This window comes from Amphibalanus amphitrite, unplaced genomic scaffold (assembly GCF_019059575.1).
Source record: "Amphibalanus amphitrite isolate SeventyFive unplaced genomic scaffold, NRLGWU_Aamphi_draft 000961F_arrow, whole genome shotgun sequence".
Taxonomy (NCBI): Eukaryota; Metazoa; Arthropoda; class Thecostraca; order Balanomorpha; family Balanidae; genus Amphibalanus; species Amphibalanus amphitrite.
The window spans coordinates 149,126-164,426 of NW_024882455.1; the positions used below are offsets into that span (position 1 = coordinate 149,126).

Genomic DNA, 15,301 nt, shown 5'->3' on the forward strand with positions numbered 1-15,301 from the left:
TACCGCCTAACTGTGGATAACACACGACAGAGGGTTACCGCCAAACTGGGGATAACACACGACAGAGGGCTACCGCCAAACTGGGGATAACACGACAGAGGGCTACCGCCAAACTGAGAATAACACACCACATCCCGGGGTTACCGCCAAACTGAGAACATATATACACCGGGTTACCGCCCAACTGAGGACATATAGTATATATACCGGGGTGCTGCCAAACTAGGAAAGCACATACTGTTGTAGCTCACCGTGCAGAGGTGCTGTGGCTCACCATGGGGGAGGGTGCCCTTGCCAGTGGATTTCCTGGCACTCCATCCTCCCCAAATTATCCCACGGTCCAAACAATAGCGATTACACACAACACCCACAGGACCTCCCTAGCCTAGCCGATACTGGAGCTTCTCCGGTTGACTCCTAAGTGCCCTTGCCAGTGGATTTCCTGGCACTCCATCCTCCCCAAATTATCCCACGGTCCAAACAATAGCGATTACACACAACACCCACAGGACCTCCCTAGCCTAGCCGATACTGGAGCTTCTCCGGTTGACTCCTAAGTGCCCTTGCCAGTGGATTTCCTGGCACTCCATCCTCCCCAAATTATCCCACGGTCCAACAATAGCGATTATACACAACACACACAGGACCTCCCTAGCCTAGCCGATACTGGAGCTTCTCCGGTTGACTCCTAAGTGCCCTTGCCAGTGGATTTCCTGGCACTCCATCCTCCCCAAATTATCCCACGGTCCAAACAATAGCGATTACACACAATACACACAGGACCTCCCTAGCCTAACCGATACTGGAGCTTCTCCGGTTGACTCCTAAGTGCCCTTGCCAGTGGATTTCCTGGCACTCCATCCTCCCCAAATTATCCCACGGTCCAAACAATAGCGATTATACACAACACATACAGGACCTCCCTAGCCTAACCGATACTGGAGCTTCTCCGGTTGACTCCTAAGTGCCCTTGCCAGTGGATTTCCTGGCACTCCATCCTCCCCAAATTATCCCACGGTCCAAATGATAGCGATTATACACAACACATACGGGACCTCCCTAGTCCAACCGATACTGGAGCTTCTCTGGTTGACTCCCAAGTGCCCTCGCCAGCGGATTTCCTGGCGCTCTACCCTATCCAGCGGTCCGAATATAAGGAGCACACATAGACCTTGCCGCACACGAAATATTTGTAACTTTACCCCACATGGACACTGGGGACACTGCAAGGGACGGAACCGGGGAGATAGATGATGCACGTCACGCCCCTGTGCGTGGAAAGTCCACCGACGCGGCCATGGGTTAGGAGGGAGATGAGAAGCGAGTGAAATGGAATGGAAGACTGTACACGTAGAGGAATCGGATTTCCTGAATGAAGCTCAGCTCGGATAGACCCCACTTAAATAGTAGGCCTCGCTTGGGTAAGCCCTGGATACGTGCAATAAGTCGCGAAGTGAAGAGAAAGGGTGAGAGCGAGTTGAGGATCGATTATTGAGGATGAGTGCATAGCCGACGAAGGCTAATCCGTTCGGTTGCCGGCGCGGGCCCCATAAAGCCGTGGCTATACGGAGACGATGCAGGCAGCCCGGAGGGACCTAGTGACCCCGCCCGGTTTTAAAAGATAGGTTAGGTCCGCTATCGGTCCATTGAGTGATCAGCGCAGGATGACATTCGATAAGCGACGTAGGTAGTTTCGGAGATGGTTAGGACCCCAGGCGTCCCAGCGAGGAGACGTATGCCGCCGGTTAAGTAATGTCCCGCGAAGAAACGTGTGATGCTGCAGGACGGGGGTGAACATTAAATACCAAAGCATGCGAGTCGGGTGATCGCGGTAAGTCGGTACTGGCCACCCCGCTGTCAGTCGATTTACTCCGGCCGTGCAGCGGTCATTTCGGTTAGGTCTGTGACGACAGCTTAACTACCAGCAACGGATAGATAGGGCTTCGGGCACCTATAACGCTGGTAGTCGTGGATTGTGTGAAGCCAACGGAGGCTTACCCGTTCGGTCGCCGGTGCTGTTCCGAAAGCCGTGGCTATACGGAGACGATGCAGGCAGCCCGGACGGACCTAGTTACCCAGCCCGGTTTCAAAGTTTAGATAAGCCCACCGCGGGCCGTGGTACGCTTAGTTTTCGTTTTCTTATAGGCAATTTGGCATAACTGGTAGTCATGGATTCGTGTAAAGCCGACGAACGACTAATCCCTTTCGGTCGCCGGGGGCTGGCCCGAAAACCGCGGCTATACGGAGACGACGCAGGCAGCCCGGACGGACCTTAGTTACCCAGCCCCGGTCTCAAATTTCAAATAAGTCCCCCGCGGAAACCGGACTACACAGTGTCCTGCGAGCCGTAGTCTCGGAACCGCTGGCCGAAGGACATTTATGTTTTTTTTTGTGTAGGTAGTTCGACATGGTGATGGGATGGACCGCAATAAGTCACGTAAGGCGAGGGTCGAGTGCCGAAATCTGTGGTGGGTCGTATCTCTAATTGTGTAGCGTGAGCATTATGAAGCGTTTGTCTGATGTACGGAACATTGTGGTTATGAAGGGATAATGGTTAAATGAAATTTAAGGCCAATGACTCGATAACGACTTTGCGCGCGCCCTAGCACCACCGGGGGAAGTTAGGAAAAAGGGGAGGGACCGGAGATGGTCAACTCTGGTAAATTACGAGGTAAAAGTGGACGAATGGCAGGGTTGTAAGGGGATGGATAAATGGACGAATGATTGATACATATATCTGGTGGGAGATGACCCTCAAGCTAGGAAGGGCGCTGTTGTTTGAGAGTGGGACCTTGGGTTATGTAGAGTTGAGTTCTTATGTCAATGTGATCAAGGAAAATGGGTTATTATTTATCTCTCCTCCCATTCCTTAACCCTGGCCTATGTGTTTCCGATGATTGATCGCCCCGGAAAGATAGAGTCAGAGTCGGAACGGGTTCGTGAAGGGGTTGTACAGTGAAGGGCTTCTAGGAGCGCACCGACGGAGTTCTTGCTCTCTATCTATCTAAGAAGACACTGCCCGGTTAGCCCCGCAACGCCGCGAAACCCCGCTACAGATTTGGCGCCCAACGTGGGGTAGGATCAATCAAAGGAAACATGAAGTCGGTGGACGAACGTGCATTGCCGAACCCAAAGCTAACATTTCAGAGGAAATGCGAGCGTGAGTTTGATAACTTATTATGTCTGAGCTAGATGCAGTGGAAGCTGGTCACTCAGTGCAGCGTTACTCGGGTTAAATTGATTTGACTGAAATCAGAAAGCGTGGATTGCTGGAGGGAGTATATATCTGAATGAAATGATAAGGATACCTTACTTGAGAATCAATTTTCAGTGACGGGCGAGCGGGCTTAGTTTTTTTTTTTTTTTTTTGCTTCAGTTATCGTTAAATGAATTTATGTGGCTCACATCTAGCGAACCCTAACCTTGAGTGAAATCCCGTGATCCAAAATTAGAGTAATCACACCGACGAGGCCATTTTAACCCAATTTTAAGAGATTGTACCCATCCTATACCAAAAAGGTGCAGTGACCTATGTGTGACCCGTGGACTGACCCGCCTCTGGAGAGAACTGACAGGAGACCGGCAACCGTCCGCGAGCCGTTTTCCGCGACGGAAAACCCCGTTACAGAACAGGCTGTCACGTGTTACCGAACCCGATGTACATACTGAAGATACGACTGAGCGCGACGCTATGAACGTATTGAATGTTGTCGAATGAAATCAGGGCTGAAGAAGGCAAGAAGGATAAATAAGATGCATCATATTGAAATAAAGGTGACGGCAGAGATTGAAGATGATCGAGGTTGTTATTGAAGTAATATGAAGAACAGTAAGGTGAAAAGAAGGAAGGCACACAGCGGAGATTGACGGCGGAAGAGAAAGAAGAAATTGAAGGAGACCGATGAAAACGATGCTACTTATTGCTGAATTACATACAGTGCAGACATGAAATCACAGAAATGAATCAACAGCTGGGAAGAGAATATGCAAATGATTTTTAGAGTAATGACGTCACGGATCAAGTTGGGAGAGCAAACACGCAATAGAAGAACAAGAGATGCGGGCAGAAGAACAGAAAGCTAGTCATCAACCACTGACTAACTGATGCTGACAACCAGTGCCCAAGAAGGCTCAAAATGAAGACAACGCCTGAAACAAATAACAACAAAGACCGGAAGAAGGAGAAGGAGGGACTGATATGCCGAAAAACCAAAACGCTCGGAACGGTCAACAATACAGGTATTACAACAAAAGCAGATAGCAACTGGGATAATGGTGACGACTACTATTAACTATGGAGCATCTTTAGACACGACCATTCGGGGTACCTGAAAGCTGCCTGTTTCGACCAACATAGACAGCTGAAATGGACCGGACCAGTCCGCGGGCCGATTTCTGGACCGCCCGCCGCACTGGCAGGTGGTGATCCGCCGTTCATCAATTGCAGGCAGCTCCCACTTTCCAGACTTCGAGACCGACTCGCGAGATCCGCAGCGGGTCAGAGCGAAGTGCTCAACATTGCAGCCAGTAATCATGGAGCAGGCTGCAGTGGGACCACGTCTCCCGCTGGATGTGACAGCAAACCATCATCAGCAATCTACACCAGAGCGCAGCCCAGCCGGCCACCAGACCAGCAGAAACAGCTCGGAAGTGCGCTGGAGCCACGTCCAACCCAGGCTCAGCCACAGACGACGAGTTCTGGGCCGACCGTAGTCAGCCCTGACAGCTCGCCAGGGCGGCTGCGTTCGACATCGATGGTCGGCGAGAACCACGACTACAACTACGAGACTGGGAAAATCCGGAACTGGACACAACTACAGCAGCAGCCGGCCGGCTCGAGACCGAATCGCGGACGCCCGCCAGCTCGCCAACAAAGGCCTTCCCGGACCGGGGTTATCGTGGCTCGCTCGTGGAGCCACCGTCAGGTGCCAGGCTCGGCTCAGGCACACCAAAGTCTGCACTGGTATGTTATCTGTTAAACTGATCTGAATTGGAGTAACCAAATCTATCATTGTATTTATGTGTGCGTGTAGGTTTTTTTTTGTATCGTGACGCGTCAACAATTTCCATTGCTTTGCGTGAACTTCTGCGAGGTAGGTGGAGTTTAACGAGATATTGTGTGATATTTTAATTCTGGAAATGTAAGAATGGCTTGAAATGCTGTGCAATGACACAAAAACCCGTAATCCTTATGTCCTAATCATCCAAGCTCGTCCTACCATCCTCCGCAACCGAACACTCCTGTTGAAATAGCTACCAATCCATTAGAAGACGGCCACCCGCTCTCGTCACAGAAGTCACCAAGAAACACGACGAAACGGCACCAAATAGCACGGCAGAAGCGGGCTCTCAAACGTTTAGTCGCGGGGCGCGACTATAAAAAGAGGTCTGAAAATGTAACGCAGATGCGTTACATTTTTTCATCTTTCATGCTGAACTGCAAGCTGTGCCACAAGCTGAAACACGGCCATCTGCGAGCGCCGCACAGACACGGTCAGCCGGCTAAATCGGCTATGATACCCTCTCTCCGTCCCAGCTGGCGTCCACACAGACGGCGCAGTCGGCTCTGACAAACAGGGGTCCTCTATAGATGACCACCCCACTTCATGAGAACCCGGATCTGAAGCCAACAAATAGCATACCGAAACGCGCCATTCTGCCAGCCTCGAGCCATTAATCAGTTTAGCCTTTGGAAAACAAGACTCTGTCCCACGCTCGGCACCCCGCCAGAGAACAAGGAGAGGGGAGTGCAGACCGGCCCTGATTTGAACCAAAACAAGAAAGGGGAGCGGAGACCGACCCGGTTTGTACGAAAACAGGATGAAATGGAACTCGGTCGCCAACGACAAAATATAGGACATCTGGCCGGACCTGACTTCAAAACAAGGGGAGCAGAGGGCCAGGCCCGCCACCTGGCGCCTCAGGCGCCGTGAGCGCCGGCGGCGAATTCCACCCGATCGCTGCGTGAAAGGGTGCGACTGCCATGGCCGGAGGGGAACCGAACTTTGTCAGCAAATCACGAACTTTCGAGGGCGGAGCCGAGTGCAGCTTCTGAGAATGGAGGACGGAGATTGGACAAGGTGATGCTGCCCGGCCCTCTGAAGTATGACGTCATCAGAAGTATAAGTTGATGAAACGGAACTGAAAAGCTCTCTCGGACGACGCATTCCGGGCTCTCTGGCTCTCTCTCGGACGACGGATTCCACGCCGCTCTTCGCTCTCGGCTCACATCTGACACCGTGGACAGCCCACGAGAGACCAGCGGCAGGCATCACGGCGCGGCGGCGGCTCTGGCCGCCGGGCCGGGCGCTGGACGGACACGGCCATCATGTCAGCGACTCCATCTCAAGTAAGGTCACGCGGTGAACACGGGTGCGCACCTAGTCCCTAAATCCTTCAAGTACACCCCCCCCCCCCTCCCTCGTTACTGCTATGTGAGCCACATTATATTCCCCTTTTTTTGTGTCGTCCGCAATATTTTAGGCCATTCAGCTTAGGTAGTTCGATTTATTCTTGGGACTTTCAGTCTAGGTAGCTTAAGTTCACAATTCGATCTCGGTCAATTATGTAACTGTGCGCGTGGTGCGAGACGCGTGCCGACGTGAACCCTCGTCCGGCGCCCCGTGGTGATTAAGGCGGACGGAGGGGATTATGCACCGTGGGGAGTCGGGAAAGGGACGGGCGGGCGACGCGACTGTGTACCGCACCGCGCGGCTTGTGGGGCTCAGTTGATGGGCGGCCTGGGCCCAGAATGTTTCCTTTAAATTTGACTTGTAAGGGAATTTAAGGTGTTGCGTCGGAGTATGTAAATAAATGGGACTTGTAAATATTGAAATACGAGTGTGAGTAGTGCTGAAGGGGCAGGGATCGGAGGATGGAGCATAAAAGGCCATATGCTAACCCACAGTCAGGAAAGAGGTCGTTTCCAAGGTGTCCGGCCAGAGTAATTTACAACGATCAGTTCTCTTTATCTGTTGAGTTTACACAGTGCACAAAGCGATTATACACAACACATGCAGGGCCTCCCTAGCCTAGCCGATACTGGAGCTTCTCCGGTTGACTCCTAAGTGCCCTTGCCAGTGGATTTCCTGGCACTCCATCCTCCCCAAATTATCCCACGGTCCAAACAATAGCGATTACACACAACACCCACAGGACCTCCCTAGCCTAGCCGATACTGGAGCTTCTCCGGTTGACTCCTAAGTGCCCTTGCCAGTGGATTTCCTGGCACTCCATCCTCCCCAAATTATCCCACGGTCCAAACAATAGCGATTACACACAACACCCACAGGACCTCCCTAGCCTAGCCGATACTGGAGCTTCTCCGGTTGACTCCTAAGTGCCCTTGCCAGTGGATTTCCTGGCACTCCATCCTCCCCAAATTATCCCACGGTCCAACAATAGCGATTATACACAACACACACAGGACCTCCCTAGCCTAGCCGATACTGGAGCTTCTCCGGTTGACTCCTAAGTGCCCTTGCCAGTGGATTTCCTGGCACTCCATCCTCCCCAAATTATCCCACGGTCCAAACAATAGCGATTACACACAATACACACAGGACCTCCCTAGCCTAACCGATACTGGAGCTTCTCCGGTTGACTCCTAAGTGCCCTTGCCAGTGGATTTCCTGGCACTCCATCCTCCCCAAATTATCCCACGGTCCAAACAATAGCGATTATACACAACACATACAGGACCTCCCTAGCCTAACCGATACTGGAGCTTCTCCGGTTGACTCCTAAGTGCCCTTGCCAGTGGATTTCCTGGCACTCCATCCTCCCCAAATTATCCCACGGTCCAAATGATAGCGATTATACACAACACATACGGGACCTCCCTAGTCCAACCGATACTGGAGCTTCTCCGGTTGACTCCCAAGTGCCCTCGCCAGCGGATTTCCTGGCGCTCTACCCTATCCAGCGGTCCGAATATAAGGAGCACACATAGACCTTGCCGCACACGAAATATTTGTAACTTTACCCCACATGGACACTGGGGACACTGCAAGGGACGGAACCGGGGAGATAGATGATGCACGTCACGCCCCTGTGCGTGGAAAGTCCACCGACGCGGCCATGGGTTAGGAGGGAGATGAGAAGCGAGTGAAATGGAATGGAAGACTGTACACGTAGAGGAATCGGATTTCCTGAATGAAGCTCAGCTCGGATAGACCCCACTTAAATAGTAGGCCTCGCTTGGGTAAGCCCTGGATACGTGCAATAAGTCGCGAAGTGAAGAGAAAGGGTGAGAGCGAGTTGAGGATCGATTATTGAGGATGAGTGCATAGCCGACGAAGGCTAATCCGTTCGGTTGCCGGCGCGGGCCCCATAAAGCCGTGGCTATACGGAGACGATGCAGGCAGCCCGGAGGGACCTAGTGACCCCGCCCGGTTTTAAAAGATAGGTTAGGTCCGCTATCGGTCCATTGAGTGATCAGCGCAGGATGACATTCGATAAGCGACGTAGGTAGTTTCGGAGATGGTTAGGACCCCAGGCGTCCCAGCGAGGAGACGTATGCCGCCGGTTAAGTAATGTCCCGCGAAGAAACGTGTGATGCTGCAGGACGGGGGTGAACATTAAATACCAAAGCATGCGAGTCGGGTGATCGCGGTAAGTCGGTACTGGCCACCCCGCTGTCAGTCGATTTACTCCGGCCGTGCAGCGGTCATTTCGGTTAGGTCTGTGACGACAGCTTAACTACCAGCAACGGATAGATAGGGCTTCGGGCACCTATAACGCTGGTAGTCGTGGATTGTGTGAAGCCAACGGAGGCTTACCCGTTCGGTCGCCGGTGCTGTTCCGAAAGCCGTGGCTATACGGAGACGATGCAGGCAGCCCGGACGGACCTAGTTACCCAGCCCGGTTTCAAAGTTTAGATAAGCCCACCGCGGGCCGTGGTACGCTTAGTTTTCGTTTTCTTATAGGCAATTTGGCATAACTGGTAGTCATGGATTCGTGTAAAGCCGACGAACGACTAATCCCTTTCGGTCGCCGGGGGCTGGCCCGAAAACCGCGGCTATACGGAGACGACGCAGGCAGCCCGGACGGACCTTAGTTACCCAGCCCCGGTCTCAAATTTCAAATAAGTCCCCCGCGGAAACCGGACTACACAGTGTCCTGCGAGCCGTAGTCTCGGAACCGCTGGCCGAAGGACATTTATGTTTTTTTTGTGTAGGTAGTTCGACATGGTGATGGGATGGACCGCAATAAGTCACGTAAGGCGAGGGTCGAGTGCCGAAATCTGTGGTGGGTCGTATCTCTAATTGTGTAGCGTGAGCATTATGAAGCGTTTGTCTGATGTACGGAACATTGTGGTTATGAAGGGATAATGGTTAAATGAAATTTAAGGCCAATGACTCGATAACGACTTTGCGCGCGCCCTAGCACCACCGGGGGAAGTTAGGAAAAAGGGGAGGGACCGGAGATGGTCAACTCTGGTAAATTACGAGGTAAAAGTGGACGAATGGCAGGGTTGTAAGGGGATGGATAAATGGACGAATGATTGATACATATATCTGGTGGGAGATGACCCTCAAGCTAGGAAGGGCGCTGTTGTTTGAGAGTGGGACCTTGGGTTATGTAGAGTTGAGTTCTTATGTCAATGTGATCAAGGAAAATGGGTTATTATTTATCTCTCCTCCCATTCCTTAACCCTGGCCTATGTGTTTCCGATGATTGATCGCCCCGGAAAGATAGAGTCAGAGTCGGAACGGGTTCGTGAAGGGGTTGTACAGTGAAGGGCTTCTAGGAGCGCACCGACGGAGTTCTTGCTCTCTATCTATCTAAGAAGACACTGCCCGGTTAGCCCCGCAACGCCGCGAAACCCCGCTACAGTTACTCTGGCTCCCCGTGGGAGGTACTATAGCTCCCCGTGGAGAGGTACTATAGCTCCCCGTGGAGAGGTACTATAGCTCACCATGGGGGGGGGGGCACTATAGCTCACCGTGGATAGATACTGTAGCTCACCGAGGGGGGGGGGGGTACTATAGCTCACCGTGGAGAGATACTGTAGCTCACCGAGGGGGGGGGGGTACTATAGCTCACCGTGGAGAGATACTGTAGCTCACGGGGGGGGGGGGTACCATAGCTCACCGTGGGAGGTACTATAGCTCACCGTGGAGAGGTACCATAGCTCACCGTGGAGAGGTACTATAGCTCACCGTGGGGGTACTATGGCTCACCGTGGAGAGGTACTCGGAGAGAGTCTCGGCGATGTCTCGTCGCGTCACCACGGCCGACATCGGGTGGCCGTTCCCCAGCGTGCCGCCCAGGGTGACAATGTCCGGCACCACGCCGTACGACTGTGGGGACAACGTGGGGACGCGGACAGTGTGTCAATGTGGGGACACGGACAGACAGTGTGTCAATGTGGGGACACGGACAGACAGTGTGTCAATGTGGGGACACGGACAGACAGTGTGTCAATGTGGGGACACGGAGAGTGTGACAATGTGGGGACACGGACGGACAGTGTGACAATGTGGGGACACGGACAGACAGTGTGACAATGTGGGGACACGGACGGACAGTGTGACAATGTGGGGACACGGACAGACGGTGTGACAATGTGGGGACACGGACAGACGGTGTGACAATGTGGGGACAGGGACAGTGTGACAATGTGGGGACACGGACGGACAGTGTGACAATGTGGGGACACGGACAGACAGTGTGACAATGTGGGGACACGGACGGACAGTGTGACAATGTGGGGACACGGACGGACAGTGTGACAATGTGGGGACACGGACAGACGGTGTGACAATGTGGGGACACGGACAGACGGTGTGACAATGTGGGGACAGGGACAGTGTGACAATGTGGGAACACGGATGGACAGTGTGACAATGTGGGGACACGGACAGACGGTGTGACAATGTGGGGACAGGGACAGTGTGACAATGTGGGAACACGGATGGACAGTGTGACAATGTGGGGACACGGACAGTGTGACAATGTGGGGACACGGACAGACAGTGTGACAATGTGGGTACACGGACAGACAGTGTGACAATGTGGGGACACAGACAGTGTGTCAATGTGGGGACACGGACAGACAGTGTGACAATGTGGGGACACGGACAGACAGTGTGACAATGTGGGGACACGGACAGACAGTGTGACAATGTGGGGACACGGACAGTGTGTCAATGTGGGGACACGGACAGACAGTGTGACAATGTGGGGACATAGACAGTGTGTCAATGTGGGGACACGGACAGACAGTGTGACAATGTGGGGACACGGACAGACAGTGTGACAATGTGGGGACACGGACAGACAGTGTGACAATGTGGGGACACAGACAGTGTCAATGTGGGGACACGGACAGACAGTGTGACAATGTGGGGACACGGACAGACAGTGTGACAATGTGGGGACACGGACAGACAGTGTGACAATGTGGGGACACGGACAGACAGTGTGACAATGTGGGGACACGGAGAGTGTGACAATGTGGGGACACGGACAGACAGTGTGACAATGTGGGGACACGGACAGTGTGACAATGTGGGGACACGGACAGACAGTGTGACAATGTGGGGACACGGAAAGTGTGACAATGTGGGGACACGGACAGACAGTGTGACAATGTGGGGACACGGACAGACAGTGTGACAATGTGGGGACACGGACAGACAGTGTGACAATGTGGGGACACGGAGAGTGTGACAATGTGGGGACACGGACAGACAGTGTGACAATGTGGGGACACGGACAGTGTGACAATGTGGGGACACGGACAGACAGTGTGACAATGTGGGGACACGGAGAGTGTGACAATGTGGGGACACGGATGGACAGTGTGACAATGTGGGGACACGGAGAGTGTGACAATAAGGGGACACGGACAGTTGCGACAAATCTACACACAACAGATAAATCTGGTGGCAGAGGGCGGCATGAGGCACAGTACAAGACCGGCCGTCAGGACTACACACCAGAAAGCAATACACGGGGTTACATGGTATGTAGATACTAACAGCATACATTTGATTACATAAGCATAGGACATTATTCATAATACACTGAAATCCCAGGAGCTATGTATGGAAGACTTTGTCAAGTCAGACACCACAAAAAGCAGTTGTCTGTGTGAGGGGGAGGGGCAATTTCTGTCTGTGGGAGGTCAGTCCCCGCCCTGTGGGAGGTCAGTACCCGCTCTGTGGGAGGTCAGTCCCCGCTCTGCGGGGGGTCGGTACCCGCTCTGTGGGAGGTCAGTCCCTGTCTATGGGAGGTCAGTCCCTGCTCTGTGGGAGGTCAGTCCCTGTCTGTGGAAGGACAGTCCCTGTCTGCGAGAGGTCAGTCCCTGCTCTGTGGGAGCAGGGACTGTCCATGCTCTGTGGGAGGTCAGTCCCTGCTCTGTGGGAGGTCAGTCTCTGTCTGTGTGAGGACAGTCTCTGTCTGTGGGAGGACAGTCCCTGCTCTGTGGGAGGACAGTCCCTGCTCTGTGGGAGGTCAGTCCCCGCTCTGCGGGGGGTCGGTCCCCGCTCTGCGGGGGGTCAGTCCCCGCTCTGTGGGAGGTCAGTCCCCCTCTGTGGGAGGTCAGTCCCCCTCTGTGGAAGGACAGTCCCTGCTCTGTGGGAGGTCGGTCCCCGCTCTGCGGGGGGTCGGTCCCCGCTCTGCGGGGGGTCAGTCCCCGCTCTGTGGGAGGTCAGTCCCCCTCTGTGGGAGGTCAGTCCCCCTCTGTGGAAGGACAGTCCCTGCTCTGTGGGAGGTCGGTCCCCGCTCTGTGGGAGGTCAGTCCCCGCTCTGTGGGAGGACAGTCCCTGCTCTGTGGGAGGCCAGTCCCCGCCCTGTGGGAGGACAGTCCCTGTCTGTGGGAGGACAGTCCCCGCCCTGTGGGAGGACAGTCCCCGCCCTGTGGGAGGACAGTCCCCGCCCTGTCTGCCGCTGTCTGGGGAGCCGCTGCGGTCGCGGCGCTCACCTCGAAGGCCCACGTGTGGGTGCCGATCCGTCCCAGCCCGGTGGCCACCTCGTCCATAACGCACACGCCGCCGCGCGCCCGCACCAGGCTGCAACAGACGGCCAGTCACAAACAGCACTGCGCCCGCACCAGGCTGCAACAGACAGACCATCACAAACACAGCACTGCGCCCGCACCAGGCTGCAACAGACGGCCAGTCACAAACACAGACAGTCACAAACACAGACAGCCTGCCACAAATACAGACAGTAACATACACAGACAGCCTGCCACAAACACAGACAGTAACAAACACAGGCGGCCAGTCACAAACACAGACAGTAACAAACACAGACAGCCTGCCACAAACACAGACAGTAACAAACACAGACGGCCTGCCACAAACACAGTACTGCGGCCGCACCAGGCTGCAACAGACGGCCAGTCACAAACACATACAGTCACAAACACAGACAGTAACAAACACAGACAGCCTGCCACAAACACAGACAGTAACAAACACAGACAGCCTGCCACAAACACAGACAGTAACAAACCACAGACAGTAACAAACACAGACAGCCTGCCACAAACACAGACAGTAACAAACACAGACAGCCTGCCACAAACACAGACAGTAACAAACACAGGCGGCCTGCCACAAACACAGCACTGCGGCCGCACCAGGCTGCAACAGACGGCCAGTCACAAACACAGACAGTAACAAACACAGGCAGTAACAAACACAGACAGCCTGCCACAAACACAGACAGTAACAAACACAGACGGCCTGCCACAAACACATACAGTCACAAACACAGACGGCCTGCCACAAACACAGACAGTAACAAACACAGGCGGCCTGCCACAAACACAGACGGTCTGTCACAAACACAGACAGTAACAAACACAGACAGCCTGTCAAAAACACAGACAGTAACAAACACAGACAGCCTGCCACAAACACAGACAGCAACAAACACAGACAGCCTGCCACAAACACAGACAGTAACAAACACAGACAGCCTGCCACAAACACAGACAGTAACAAACACAGACGGCCTGCCACAAACACAGCATTGCGGCCGCACCAGGCTGCAACAGACGGCCAGTCACAAAACACAGACAGTAACAAACACAGACGGCCTGCCACAAACACAGGCAGTAACAAACACAGACAGCCTGCCACAAACACAGACAGTAACAAACACAGACAGTAACAAACACAGACGGCCTGCCACAAACACAGACAGTAACAAACACAGACGGCCAGTCACAAACACATACAGTCACAAACACAGACGGCCAGTCACAAACACAGACAGTAACAAACACAGACAGCCTGCCACAAACACAGCACTGCGCCCGCACCAGGCTGCAACAGACAGACCATCACAAACACAGCACTGCGGCCGCACCAGGCTGCAACAGACGGCCAGTCACAAACACAGACGACCAGTCACAAACACAGACAGTAGCAAACACAGACGGCCTGCCACAAACACAGACAGTAGCAAACACAGACAGCCTGCCACAAACACAGCACTGCGGCCGCACCAGGCTGTAGCAGACAGTCTGACACAAACACAGAACACCGTCGAAAACGCTGCCCGTACGCTACCCGAGTGCTGCCCTTGCGCGGCCCTCACGCTACCCCGGTGCCCACCTGTAGACCCGTCGGAAATAGTCCTCGGGCGGCGCCACCATGCCGCACTGGGTCACCAGACACTCGGACATAAAGGCGGCCACGCGGCGGCCCTCTGACTCCATCCGCTCCAGCAGCCGCTCCACGTGCTGCGCGTAGCGCGCCCCTGAGGGTGACACACGGCCGGTCACTGTACAATGTACATACACTCAGTGCAGTACACACAGTACACACAGTACACACAGTACAGTACACAGTGCTGCGTGCCCCGCGCCCCTGCGAGCGACACTCGGCCGGTCACAGTACACTCAGTGCAGTACACACAGTACAGTATACAGTACTGCGCGCCCCGCGCTCCTGCGGGCGACACACGGCCGGTCATTGTACACTCAGTGTAGTACACACAGTACACACAGTACACACAGTACAGTACACAGTGCTGCGCGTAGCGCGCCCCTGAGGGTGACACACGGCCGGTCACTGTACATACACTCAGTGCAGTACACACAGTACACACAGTACAGTACACAGTGCTGCGACACACGGCCGGTCACTGTACACACAGTATAGTACACAGTGCTGCGCGTAGCGCGCCCCTGAGGGTGACACACGGCCGGTCACTGTACATACACTCAGTGTAGTACACACAGTACACACAGTACAGTATACAGTGCTGCGCGTAGCGCGCCCCTGTGGGCGACACACACGGGTCACTGTACACTCAGTACAGTACACACAGTACACAC

At 54.0% G+C, this 15,301-nt stretch overlaps 1 protein-coding gene across 1 annotated transcript in view; it reads right to left on the reverse strand.

The window, feature by feature from the left end:
• The window catches only part of LOC122368612 (5-phosphohydroxy-L-lysine phospho-lyase-like), a 71,956-nt gene that overhangs the window by 22,789 nt on the left and 33,866 nt on the right, over window positions 1–15,301 (reverse strand). Inside the window, exons 7-9 of the mRNA XM_043342736.1 lie at window positions 14,577–14,721; window positions 12,932–13,019; window positions 10,185–10,304 (exon numbers count right to left, since the gene is read on the reverse strand). Coding sequence (XP_043198671.1) covers window positions 10,185–10,304; window positions 12,932–13,019; window positions 14,577–14,721 — 353 coding nt within the window. The remainder of the gene's footprint in view (window positions 1–10,184; window positions 10,305–12,931; window positions 13,020–14,576; window positions 14,722–15,301) is intronic.